This window comes from Podarcis pityusensis, assembly GCF_964106645.2.
Source record: "Podarcis pityusensis genome assembly, chromosome: 5".
In the NCBI taxonomy this organism is placed as follows: Eukaryota; Metazoa; Chordata; class Lepidosauria; order Squamata; family Lacertidae; genus Podarcis; species Podarcis pityusensis.
Genome location: NC_138032.1, coordinates 19,481,582 through 19,495,391, shown reverse-complemented (window position 1 = coordinate 19,495,391; position 13,810 = coordinate 19,481,582). Strand labels below are relative to the sequence as shown.

The following is a 13,810-nucleotide window of genomic DNA, read 5'->3' as shown; positions in this document are numbered from 1 at the left end:
AGTCAAGGATGGTAGGACAATCTGCACATGTGTTGGAACATGTTCTCAACATGTTCCTGATTGAACTCTGGCAGTGTAAAAAGGTTCTGGATGAAAGAGAGCCCTGGAAAACAGAGTTTGCTCATTTTCTCCTCCCTCCCAATCCGTTTTTGTTTTGCATGGTGTCTTTTCAGATTTGAAATTTGAGGGCAGGCCCAAGTTTGTTTTTAGTTATAAACTGCCCTGGGAGCTTTTTTAGGGCGAAAAATTGAATTTTAAGAAGAAAACCCCCGAACACTGCCTCTGGCACTGGAGGCAAAACATAGTCGTGATGACTACTAGTAGCTATTGACAGCCTTATCTTTAATGAATTTGGCCAATCGCCTTTGAAAGCTGGTGGCCTTCACCACAGCTTTTGAGAACAAATCCTATCGCTTTAACTATGCGCTGTGTGAAGAACTACTTCATTTCTTCTAACGGGATGACTCCGGATTCCGACACGACGTTGAGGGGGGGAAAGTTATCCCATATCTACACAGTTCCCGATTTTACACACCTCCATGGCGTGCGTTTTGCCTTTGAACGAAACGCTCGAGCCCTCAGAAAAATCAGGCGGGAAAAGCGGGGCGCCATTTTTGCGCCTCGCGCCCCCCTCCCCCTCCCCAACTGCCAACGACCCTCCTTACGAGACGAACGGGTCTCGGTTCCCTCAGAGGCAAGCGAGGGCAGGAGCCGCCCCTGAGTACACGGGCCGCCCTAGGCGCGGTTTCCTAAGTTTGTGGCCATGGAGAAGGCGACCGCCAGCCTCGGGGAGTCGAAGATCGTCCGGCTCATGCTGCTGAGGCGCAACCGGCTCCGGCGCAAAGGGAGCCTGGCGGCGGCGCTGGCTCAGAGCATGGCACTGGCGGTTCTGGGCACGGCAGCCGCCTACCCCATCTGGGTGCTGGTGGAAGACAAGAAGCGGAGGGCGATTGTGCTGGGGGCGTCCTGGGCGATACGGCAGGACAACCCGGCTCCGGGCACGCCGCTGCTGGGCCCGTCGGGGGGCCCGATCATGCTGGCCATCGCCTGCTGCTGCTTCTTCAGCGTGCTGACGGGCTCGCTGGCTCTGGCGCTGGACTTCGTCGGCGCGCGCCCGTGCCGCTCGCTGGCGCCCCTCTTGCACTGCGTCACCGCCATGATGATCGCGTGCACGGCGGCGCTGGGCTCGTGCCTCTTGGCGCTGATCCGCGAGCGGCTGCTAACCCAGCCGGAGCTGCAAGGCTTGTCGGCCAGCCCCGGGCAGAGCCTCTTCTTGGCTTTCCTGTCGTGCACTTTGGCTTCCACCGCCACCGGGTTCAGCTGCGTGTCGCCGGCCCGGCTGGAGCCGATGCACTCGTCGTGGGACGTCGGCGGGGCCAAGTCCTTCCACGGCACGTCCGCCACTTCCCTGCCGCCGCAAGCGCCGGCGCCGCTGCACGACGAATTCCTCCCCTCGGTTCCGAGGCGCGGCCACGCGGGCAAAGTGCAGTGGCGCGAGTACGTGAACCAGCTGCCGCCCATCTTCCGGGAGGAGCTGAGGAGGCGGCAGCAGCAGCAGCAGCAGCAGCAGGCCGAGCATGGGCACAGCTCAGGGGAGCAGAAGGGCAACGTGGAAGAGGGAGAGCCCGTGTCCAGCGCGCGGGGCGCCATACGCCAGGGGACCGTGAAGAAGGACGAATCGCATGCAGACACTCTGTTTCTAGGGTGAAGCACCCAAGCCCAGTTTATTAGGGAAGCTACATACCACCACAGCGGGAGAATGAACGCCAGTGGGAAAGCGCGACCAGAAAACAGTTGCAAACTACCTGTCGATTTCCTTGAGAAAGATGGAGCTAGTGCGAATAAAGGAGCACTCAAAGATGACGAGTGATACTAAAGGTTAAGAGTGACTGCCTTATTTCTTTCGAAGCTGTCATCCCTCTTCCTCTCACTAAAGGAATATCCTTAGTTTAACCTAGGAAAAACCTTACATAAAACATTTATTTCCATGTAGGAATCAAACTGTAACCCCGGAAAAGAATGCTGAAATAACCTTGCTTTTATTTGTCCCTGACAAGTCCACCACTTCATCTTGCTACTAGGATGCCTTAATGTTTCAGCACAATCTGTTCTCAAACCTGAAACATATATGTAAGGGGAAAACAATATTCAGGACCTCCATATTAAAAACCATCTTTCAAAAACGGGGGATAAGGAACCTATGGGCCACTTGATGTTGGAATCCTAGTCTGAAAAAGCACAGGTAGCATAACCACTGGTCAAGGATGATAGTTGTAGTCAGACATGTGGAAAACCACACATTCACCCATGCCTTAAAACAAGTGTGGTGGTGGTTGAGGAAAATCTCTAGTGAAAATTACAAAGGACAACTAAATGCAAAATTCCCCAAATAAGCCTGTTTTATAAAATGCTGAAAAAGTTTGGACATTTTAAAATGTTTTGTTTATTATTTAGTGCAGTTGCTTCAGCTGAACAAGTCTAGATGTGCAAGGACTTGGCCATTTAAAATGGCAGCCAAACTCTAGATATGCACATGCCAGTTTAACATGCAAATTACATTTTTAGATTAGATTGTGGCTACTGTGCATACTTCCACAGAACCATGTGTAAATTCCATGAAGCAATATTATTGTATAGTTTAAAACAAAAAAATTGCTAGTTCTTTCCTAAACCCTTAATAAAAATCCTTACCTCTCAAATATTATTATAACTTGTATGTAAAATTTAGAATAGGAACAATTGACTGGTCTACAAGTTCTTCTAGATAACTACACATTCCAAAGCTTCACTAATGTTGAGCATTTCCAAGCTATAATAGGAATATACCAAGCTATTTGTGATGTCCTTTTAGGCCAAGAAGTTGTTTTCAACCTCTCTGTTTCTTGCAATGCATTATCCATGATGGTTGCTTATGTGCTCAAGCCTTCAACCAATATTCCCAAATGAAGTTTGTTGCTATCTTTTACTTTTTTCACATTTGCTCCTGACTATTTTAGCCTCCTTGCATACTTTCTACCATAATTGCTCCTTTAATAGAACACCACTAAGATGAATAGGGTGCTCCACAATTTGCAGTGGAAACAATTCTCTGCAATTCAGTATCTTAAAATCCAGAACTTGTGACATGTAGCTTCAATGCATTCAGGACAGTACTGCTCATACCCAACTTCAGAACTGTACTGGTTTTTGAAATGGGTATTTTGATGAACAATGTTATTTGTGCTTATCTGTGTATAACTAGAAACATTTATAAAAAGGTGGTGGTATTTCCCCCTGCCCCCCCAAACCCTTTTTTCTCTGCTTTCAAAAATTGCTTGTGCCTGAAACTAACTTAGCAGTGTTTCCCATCTTTTCTTAAGTTACCCAGTACTCAAGGAGTTAGTACATGAAAATTAGCAGGACTCATGCACTTCCCCTCTGCTCCTGTCCCAATTCCCCTCCCTCTTTTCCTGACTTAAAAAACCATAGCTCGCCACTAAAAGTGACTGTGATTTACCTAAAACTGAAAAAAGGAGAGGGAATTGCCATGCACAGGCACATGTGTTGGCATTATGTTTGAACAATGCCAATAAATTATTTCTGGAACCTGCCTACTATGCATTAAACACAAGCAGCAGCAGCAACATATACCATTTCACACCTGGTCATTCCACAAAGAATAGTTTTAAGAAAAACTGAAGCTTAGAGAAAGACATGTCAAATGAGAATTACTATTTGTTATCTTCTGGTAGAAATAACACTTTGAAACCCAAACAATTTCAGTAGTTTCTTATTAACAGGAAAACAATTCTGCTAAAGTAGATTACAGTATATTGAATTCTGTGGGAAGGGATAGTTGTGAAAGTTCTAGGACAATGGCTATGTATGTGACAATGCTTTTTTACAATTGATTAATAAAGGAGCAGAAAGGAGGGTATTTCATTGCAGATGTTTTTCCCTTGCTCTAAATAATTTGTGGAAGGCATGGTCTCAGGCCTAAAGAGGAAAAGAGCATATTGAAACTATGCTGCTGAGTGAATGGGACAGAGGATCTACATTCAAATGTAGTCAATTTAAGAAGCATGATTTCATAAAGGGTGAAAGGGATTATCAAATAAAAGCATTATAATTTTGTTCTACTTGCTTAATCAAATAATGGCACACAAAAGCAGGTTCTGTAAATATTTGTATAGACAAAAATGCATACACCAATGTAACATTGTTGTAAGTTTTAATGTTTATTTTCCCCAAGACAGCCTAGCCTGCATTCTACTTGGATAAATTTCACAAGCTAGTTTTCTGCTGCATCTAGTTTTAAACTTTTAACCATGTTTCTGATGACAAGGAATGCTGCAAAAATACTCTAGTCCAACAAAGAGTTATGATCACAAAATAATCTTTATCCATTCTACTGCGTTTCAGAATTACCAGCTGATTTAAAAAAAACAACCACAAGGTAGATATAGATGCTAATGGTGGCTAACCTGGTATGTTTTCTTATAGCAAACTGTTGTTCATGCAACACTTGTGCTCAAAGGGGAAGGCACAGCATTTCCTACAATGAGCCACCTTATAAAGAGTTCTCCTTTTGTACATATTTGCAATGTCACTTTTAATTTAGTGTGCAGAACCTCAAAACTGAGGTATTATTCCAATTATAAAAACCACTTGCATTTTGTATGCAAGTTAAGAATACAAAGTTCTCTCTAAAGTGGCTCAAAATAGATTGTTCATGGCTGCCTACATCTAAAGATAAAAAGTCTAGAACAATTGGACAGATTAGGTGGTATTATTAACGGTGTTCAAACCATGACTTGATTTGTACATCTATTCACATCTCCAATCTTTTCAGCAGTACATATGCACCAAATTTTATTTTGAGGTTTCCATATCATTTTCATAGAAAACAAAGTTTGAAAACAAATAACATTGAAACACAGCACGGTATCCTACCACAACAGAAACAGCTGGTTACAGGACTCAATAAAATCTAAAAATGAGCTATGCTGTAAATTACCACATGCAAAAATAGCTTTATGTCGTCTCTGAAAATGAAAAGGATGGTGTTAAACTTGTTTTTTTATTGTTTTCTAGTATTATATGGCAATTTGTGTACTGCAACACAATAGTTGGAAGAGGGAAACGTTTGTATGAGTTTCATGCAAAAAATCTACACAAATTAGTTTTGATGATATGGAAAGCTTTTTTTTGTAAACAATGAACAGTCATCTGGTGCAAATGCACAGGGAAGCCTTCCTCAAAGTTTTCTGACTTTACAAGCAACTAGTAATAAGCCATACAGGAAAGAAAATAACTAAAATAAAAGGGGTGGGGAATAAAACAAAACACAGGCTGCAGGAGTAAAACCATAGTCTGCTGCTAAACCGGTCTCTGTTTTTGTGTCCAGTGTTAACACTTATACACTCCTTTTGATGATTGACTAGGGTTATTATCAGCCCCCTGAAGGCAAATCAAGCTTGCATGCGTTCACATACAGCATCACAACCATACTCTCGTACACACCCCACTCCAAGGCTAGGAGTCTGCTTCATGAGCAAAGAGCCCCAGATTTGAAACACACACGTGGCCCCACAGCACTGAGTCCAGACATTCACTCAATGTTGTCCATTCACACGGTGCTTCATTAGCAAGACCTGGGCTCATTCTCCTTGGACTTATATGGGCATCCTATTCTCCTTTATGCTTACATGGCTTGATGATGGAATAGTACTGCATTTTCCCCCCACAATTGCGCTAATTAAGTCAATGTTCCTCCTCAGGCACTGAAGATCTTTGACCTGTAGCCCTTTTCCTTTGAACAACCTATATAAGCATTCAGTGTGAAGTTTTTCATTACATTTTGCCACTCACTCTCACTCGCACCCACTCGCCATCTTGACTTCATTCGGGCTTTTCTGTGATTCCAAATGAAATCTTCACCATTTTCTTCCCCGATTTAATGCAGCAGCGGATCCCATGAGCCAAGCTTGATGGATCAAACCTTATTTTATTCAGTGCTGCATTGTACCTAACTTCCAAAATACCACTCTAGAATTGGAACCCTTCTGCAGGTACATTGGCAGATGAATTGAAACCAAATGTTCCACCTTGTATTGCCTCTGGAACAAGGCTTGGATCTTCATCTATCTGTAAATGAACCACAAAGACCAGAAATAAGAATCTTCCAGGCTTCCAGTCCCACCTGCCTTAATGGAGCCAGCCCCCACGATAGCAGGTGATCATCGGCAAATGAAAAACAAGAATGACAGAGGGCAAATCATCATTGCAAATTCACCCCAGGGATGGGGGGAACGGGCTTCACTTGCAGTTCGTCTCGGTACTTGGTTCTTGCTCTGGCATGGAATGCGCTGAGTGCAAAAGCACTTTGCCTGGCGAAAACCCTCCTACGCCGCCATTAAGAAGAGGAGGTTCTCCATTGAATTGGATCCTTAATTGGCTTTAAAGTACTGGCATGTGATGGGAAAAGGTTGCAACAACATACTGTGGAATATAGCAGCTACATGGGTCAAAGGTTTGAACTGAGATAAGATTTTCTTCGGCGTGAGAGCTGGTTGGAGAGAGGGAACCCCTCAGTTTGTTTATTCTAAGCTCTTATATATTTATGATTCAGCAACCTCACGAATATAAGATAAAAAGATATTTACAAGTGAGGAAGGGACGTTGGAGTAATAGTGATATTAACAAGCAAAAATGGAAACAGATTGATCTGAAATGAACGGAGGGGGAGGGGAAGCTCAAGTATGACTATGTTGGAATTATTAAGACCAGGGGTCAGCAATTTTTTTCAGCAGGGGGATGGTGCACTGTCCCTCAGACCTTGTGGAGGGCCAAACTATATATTTTTTTGGGGGGGGGGGAATGAAGGAATTCCTATGCCCCACAAATAACCCAGAGATGCATTTTAAATAAAAGGGCACATTCTACTCATGTAAATACACATTGATTCCCGGACAGTCTGCAAGTCAGATTTAAAGGCAATTGGGCTGGATCTGGCCCCCCGGGCTTAGTTTGCCTACCCATGATTAAGACAGATTAATTCCCCTCAACTCTGTTTAAAAACAACAAGGAAAAAGACTGAGATTTTTGTGTGCTACTGATGGAATGTAATCTAAGATAAAGTTTAAATGGGCCATAAATCTCTTGCTGGAAGGAAAAAAATTTGGGGGCTGTGATAAGAACGCTGCAGGGATTCTGGGAGTTGGAAAGGAGTATTAAATCTTCAGCACGTTCGAAAATTGCCCACCTTTTCCTAGGCTGAGGGGAAAATGGCCAAGAGCTACAACATGTTTTCCTAGTGAGACAGAATGGTTTCCAGCAGACTGTTCCGAGACATTGAAGCAAGGGACGGAGAGGTAAGACCTCTGAGAAACTTCGAGATTCAGTTCCGCCCCAAGCCACAATGGGGAAAAACAACAGCTGGGAAGTGAAAGAAACAACACCATATACGGACAGAAGGAATCTCCATGGACATAATAGTTTTCACATGCAGGGCAGAATAAAGATAAAGTTTGAGTTCCTCACTTGAAGCTTTATATATTTATATATTGTAACATCAGGAATGGAAATCATTAATTATGTATCTGTTGACTGAGAGATTATTATTATAACTGAAATGTAACTGACATTGATTAAGATTATGGAATGCAGTGATACAAGATCGGAAATGCACCCAAACCACCATGCGGGGAGCCACTTTAACTAAAATGTATTAATAGGAAGTTGATTGGCATTTTTATAATTGTATAATTTGGGAATTAATTGTTATTGTTCTAATTTGGCTATTATTGGGGGTATATTGGAAAACTAACCAAAAAATAATAATATTCCAATCCAACCAAAGTCCACTACCAGATTTTTAACATTCAGTACTTTACTTCAAAATACTCAGTTTCAGAATTATGTACTTACATCATCTGAAGAGAAGAACTGATCAATGATCTCATAAGCCAGTTTGTAGATGTCTTCATTTTCATGATTTTGTAGTTGTTCAATTTTCTCCAGCCCTGTAAAGTTTAACACAAAAATGTTGAAGGAACCCCAGACTAGCTGTAAAAATGAAAACAAACGTTTTTTCAAAACACACTGGTAACCAGTATGTCCACAAATCATATTTCTCCATTGAAACTATGAAAATATTTCCAGATCTGTGACAAAAATACAAAAACAAAAAACTGAAGGATCACTTTATCAAATCTAAGACCTCGGTATACAAAGGCAAATTTTTAATCGTACCTCCACATTCTTCAATAAGGTTGGCTATGGTTTCTGCCTCCTCTTCAGCCATTTTTAATATATTACTTAGCCCATCCAGCACTACTTGTACAACCTGAGCATCTTTTACTGTTAACAAGTTGCAAAAGGGAGGAATTACATTTTGTTGAATTAGGTACGCCACCTAAAAAAAGGAATAGAAACAGACATTAAGACAATTAGGATCAATACAACTTACATAAACTGCCTGGAGGTTTATATGATTAAGACATAAACAAATTATGAAATAATAATAAATATACTAAGTATGGAGTATGGAGAAAAAGGAGAGTTAATTAAAACATTTTCAAACCTACAGAAATTCAAGTAAAAGGATTCTCACTATACTCAATAAGTATTATGTCATCTGATAACTCATAATTGGTTTTGACTTTAAAACCAAACAAATATATTTTTGTTAAGTCATATTAAATATGTATTTGATGAATTTGGACATAATAATAAATTGTAAGTTGGTGGATTCTAGCTCCAGATATCGAGGGGGCTTGGCTTTTAGAATAGAGCATCATGCAAGACTCACCTGTGAGCCTACTGATTTACATTTTTAAATCTGCAAGGAACACCAAGTGATAGCAAAATAAACCAAACCAAACCTTGGATCCAAAGGTGCATTACAGAAGCAAAACTCGACTTCGCTTCATTTTTGCTGCACTCTCCCCTATTTCTCCAGATTCCACATCACCACATCCCATACTATTCTGGAAGGTCTCTGTCCCTCAAAAACATCTTTCAGAGGGGTGCAAAGGACTTTAGTGAGAAGGGCAGGCAAACCCTATTGCAGGAGCATCTTCTGTGAAACAAGCTTCTCTTGAGCATAGAAATGCTTAGAAAATATTTATTTCTTCCTCTCCCCACCCTCCACCAGTTGAGAAAGAACAGAATTGCTAGCCCTACGTTCAAGGCTTACAATGCAGCTCTCCCGTCTGGGGCATTTTATATGCATGTGCGCACTCAAGAGAAATCCAAAGGACAGGACCCGTATCAATGGCTTCAGGTTACAAGAAAGGAGATTCCAACTAAACATCAGGAATAACTTTCTGGTGGTAAGAGTTGTTCGACAGCGGAATGGACTATTTTGGAAGGTGGTGGACTCTATCACTGGAGGTTTTTAAGTAGAGGTTGCAAACAGAAAAGTTCTACACTGGTCTGTGTGAAATTGATCAGAATTGGTTCTAAGTGGACGAACTGATATTTGAAAGGCAAGTATCAAATAATGAGCACAATGGTGGTTCTTGCAAGAGGACCCATCTGTGGCTTTGATCTAGTATAATCCAGTGAAAGTTATACACTTTCAAGTCCCATTGATGTCAAGGGAAGAATTAAGTGTTTGCTTAAAAACTCTCCCACTGAAATCAGTAACACTTCTAAATGCTATTATTTGGTTGAATTGTGCTTTGTGTTTTGTACATTCCTTTACTGTTTTAAAACAGCCAGCCAGCCAGTCAAACTAGGTTACTTACTTGATCTTTTCTTCCACTGATTGTCAGGTTGCTTATAGCCCAAGCAGCTTCTTTCTGTGTACCAAAGTCACCCTAAAGAGAAGACAGTTGGAGGAATATCTTTACTGTCTACACAGGGGGTACACTCAGGCAAGTAACATGAGCTGATTCAGGCACCAGTCTTGTGACCACAGAAGAAAAACAGTGGATGAGCAGAGCCTCCATATCCCAAAGCTAAGACAACTGGCTTTAGGATGTCAGCATCTGAAGTGTAAGTCAGCCACAGCAGGAAGAGCTGGGACCCTTCAGATGTTTTTGGACTGCAGCTTCCAAAATCCCTGATGGTTGGCCATGTTGCTGTTGCTGATGAAGTTGGGAGTACACACCAAGGACTGAAGAGATGCTACAATACCTGACCTTTCATCTGAAACAAGGACCTAGGCACAGCTTACCAGCTGCCTATCAAATGGGAGTACAGGGAGAAAAGGAAAGTACTGAAGAAAATCTCTATGACTGGAAAAAGCCCAGCAGAGGAAAAAGTGATGGATGGGTGGAGATCTTCAGGGGAGGATTGGTGGGCATAGGAAGAAGGTTGAGCACCACCTATCCAACCTGGAGGCCTCTGCTACTTTAATTACTTTGAATTACTCAGACTGTGGGTCTCTTGGGGACAGGCACCTGTCTAGCTGGAAAAACCAGCTTACTGCGAAGAGTGGTCTAGAACCCTCCATCAAGCATACGTACCCAACCAGCATACGTACCCACCCAGCACATTTTATGTTCCACGGCTATTTCAGTACAACACACACATAGAACAATACAAAAGCTTAGCAAAAGATTGGTTTTGTCTAACCTTATCTAAAAGGTGTATTATCATTGGCACAAGGTTAGCATCTATCACCGCCTGGACTTGCTGCTGATTTCCTGCGGTGATGTTAGATAGGAACCAAACAGCTTCCTGCAACAACAACAAAACTGTGATTTAAAAACTATCGACAAGAAATACTTTGAATAACGAAAGTATTAATCCATCTCTGCAGAGCTAGACTTCTTTTAAAGGTGCAATACAAGCACAACTGAGAACTATTTAAATTTTATTAACCACACCCAGGCAGCGGAATTCTGCATCAGCTACAGCTACTGGACTGTCTTCAAAAGCAGCATGATGCAGCCCGCATTGCAATAGTTTATACAGAAGTTTTTTAGAGCACGGATAATGGAGGACAAGCTGTTTCACTCCAGGAACAGCTGTAGTTAGAAAACTAGTTGGAGTGGGGCATAGTGGCTTCTTGGCACCGAAGCTACCTGGTCCAACAGTGACTGCTTGGAATTGAAGAGCCCTCTCAAACTATGAACCTGCTCCTTCAGAGGGAGTGTCTCTTACTGGGATTCAGTTTCAAGTAACAATACCCAAGGATGGCATGCATTTTAAAAAATTGGCTTTAACACTACTGCAGTTTAGAAGAAAGATCAGTATTAGATAGAACAGTTTGTAGTATAACAGGTGCCAGCTGTAGCACTATGTTTATCTATATGTTGACAATTTTATCTACACTTGTTTAACAGTTTGGTGGATTTTACCTGTATTTTATTCAGAATTTTATTATGTACTTTATATATTAAGAGAGTTCTGTGGTTAAGTGGTCTATAAAACTTACTATATATTTTTTAAAAAAAAAACTACCTATAGAAGAATAAATGAAGTTGCTACTAGTGCAAATATTTTTTGATAAATTTAGAACCCAAAGAATGTGTAATTTTTGTTTCCCATTTAAATCTTGCTTATTCTTGAGTATGGGAAAAATGATGATTTCCTAATCTAAATCATATGTTTTAGGTGTCATTAAACTGAACTCTTAGATCAGATCACATTCCTTTTGCCTAACAAAAGGAACTGTTAGAGGTTTAAAATGTCTAGATGCAAACTGCGAGCTTATTTTGGGCTCTAATCACTGGCAATGTTGCAGTAAACCCAGATGATTTAGCAACAAGGCCTCAGATGCACTGCGAAATCAACAGCTTCTTTATCAGTGCCCACAGTTTACATCACTATATAACTTTTACACAACCAACCCCTTTTACTTCAGACTAAAAATTGCCCCCCTTCCCTAATGTACACACCCCTTACTATTCCCTATTCCCTATTACCTCCATTTCATCATTTCCAAGAGTCAGTTTATAATTCAGGTGTAGACAAAAGACAGGCTGGAGAACCACTGACCAATTTTTGATGAACCATCTTATATTTAAAGGCCACCAATTGCTAGGATATTATTTGGTAGTATTTATTTTAGGTCCTGCTCTTCATTATAACTGATCTTAGGCCAGGGTACAATAAAAATCCCGTTAAAAAAATAACCATAACCAAGAACAATGCTGGACTAGAAAGGGTTATATCTGATGCACCACAAACAAACAAATAAATAAATATGCTCCTTGCAAAGGAATTGCTACATTACAATTTCTACAAAAGTCAGAACAACCTTTCAAGTAAAGAGATTGACGATTATCCCGTACTTTTGTTTGATAGATATGTCACACAGTCCCCTGGTATCAATTTTCATGCATTCAGCATCATGCCCATTTTCATACCTTATTAATTTTTTCTTTGGGGTGAGTCAATAGGGCAGGGAAGTGTGAAAGAGCTTCACAATTCAGAACTACCTGGGTCTGTTCATCAGTACCAGTAACAATATTTCCTACAGCTCTGAGTGCGGCAGTCTGAAAGAAAACATTTCAAAAGTTAAAACTTGATGGCTTGAGCAGCATGTTTTAAAATCAAGCATTATAGTATTAAGACTACATGATTTGACTGAGGTTGAAATTCTATTCACATTTACTTCTGAGTAAGCATGTACAGGATTGCACAACACAGCTTTAATAGATCAACTGTACCACTTAAATCAGGTAGAAGACATGGTTCTCCCCCACCCCCCGGCAAAAATAAGAACTTGTAACTTTACAAATCTGACAATGAAAGATTTGAGAAATTAGGATTTCTGAAACAGCTACTGTGTTGAGCAGCAGATTCATCCTTTTCACGAGCCAAATTTGATGGTGAAAATGGTAATGGGTTGAGCTGGTGTTACACAAATAAACCTTAGGGTCACATACTTAGTAATTTCCTGGCTTTCAGCAAATCACTTGCCCATTGCATCTGAACTAAGAAACAATGGTTTGTGCAAAGCCTGATTTGTTTTGTCAGATTGAATGACAAGCAATGGCTTGCTAAAAGGCAGGTTACAAATCAGAGTGCAAAAAAGAACTTAGTCCCACCTCTCCATATACTTCATTATATCTGAACCAATCTACAACGACTTGCAGTTTGTATCCAGAGCTGGAAAATTGAAGTGGAAGGACCTAGCACCCATTTTCAACCATTTTGACTCTAATTTGATAGCATATCCCATATTCCTAAGTCTGATAAAATGAAATATTAAAGAATACCTCTCTTTTACAATGAGCATTAAACTTGCTAGTTAATAAAAGCTTGCACTCAACAGAAACTAAAGAAAGCTACTGTCCTTTTATTTTTTGAATCTATTTTGTCCTATGGGGACAGCAGCTTTTAAAATGTTTATTCAAGGCAAAAACACGATTCCACATTCCACAAAATATGAAAAAAATTCAAGTCAGAATTTTTTTTACATTTCTGAGCTTGACAAACACAGTGACTGAACACAGTAAGAATACAATGTGCTTCATACTGTAAATTTCTAATGCAATGCTGTCAGCAAAAATGCTTCAAATAAAGGAGAAATGGTACAAGACTCACTTGCACTTTAACTTCCTGATGGCTGAGAAGAGGAACCAAATGAGGAACTATCCCCGAGTCTATCACCATCTGAATCTGTTCATTGCCTGAATCTGTTAAGTAGGAGAGGGCCCAGACTGTATCTACCAATATCTGTTCAAAAATCAACAAGACACATTAGAGTAATACAAAGGAGGTTCTGCAAGACACAATGAGTCATATATAAACAGAAGCATTTCCCATTGAAAACAGTGATGTTCTCAGCCTACTTAGTATTTTAAGTTTCTGCAACATACCACAAAATAAATCACGGAGGGTATCTTGACAAAATCCCTTGCAAATTTTT

At 40.9% G+C, this 13,810-nt stretch overlaps 1 protein-coding gene across 1 annotated transcript in view; it reads right to left on the bottom strand.

The window, feature by feature from the left end:
* Positions 1-4,193: 4,193 nt before the first annotated feature.
* Positions 4,194-13,810, bottom strand: part of KPNA4 (karyopherin subunit alpha 4) — a 29,808-nt gene continuing 20,191 nt past the window's right edge. Inside the window, exons 11-17 of the mRNA XM_081008063.1 lie at positions 13,486-13,617; positions 12,303-12,431; positions 10,564-10,668; positions 9,732-9,803; positions 8,233-8,395; positions 7,909-8,003; positions 4,194-6,126 (exon numbers count right to left, since the gene is read on the bottom strand). Coding sequence (XP_080864189.1) covers positions 6,028-6,126; positions 7,909-8,003; positions 8,233-8,395; positions 9,732-9,803; positions 10,564-10,668; positions 12,303-12,431; positions 13,486-13,617 — 795 coding nt within the window. The 3' untranslated portion in view covers positions 4,194-6,027. The remainder of the gene's footprint in view (positions 6,127-7,908; positions 8,004-8,232; positions 8,396-9,731; positions 9,804-10,563; positions 10,669-12,302; positions 12,432-13,485; positions 13,618-13,810) is intronic.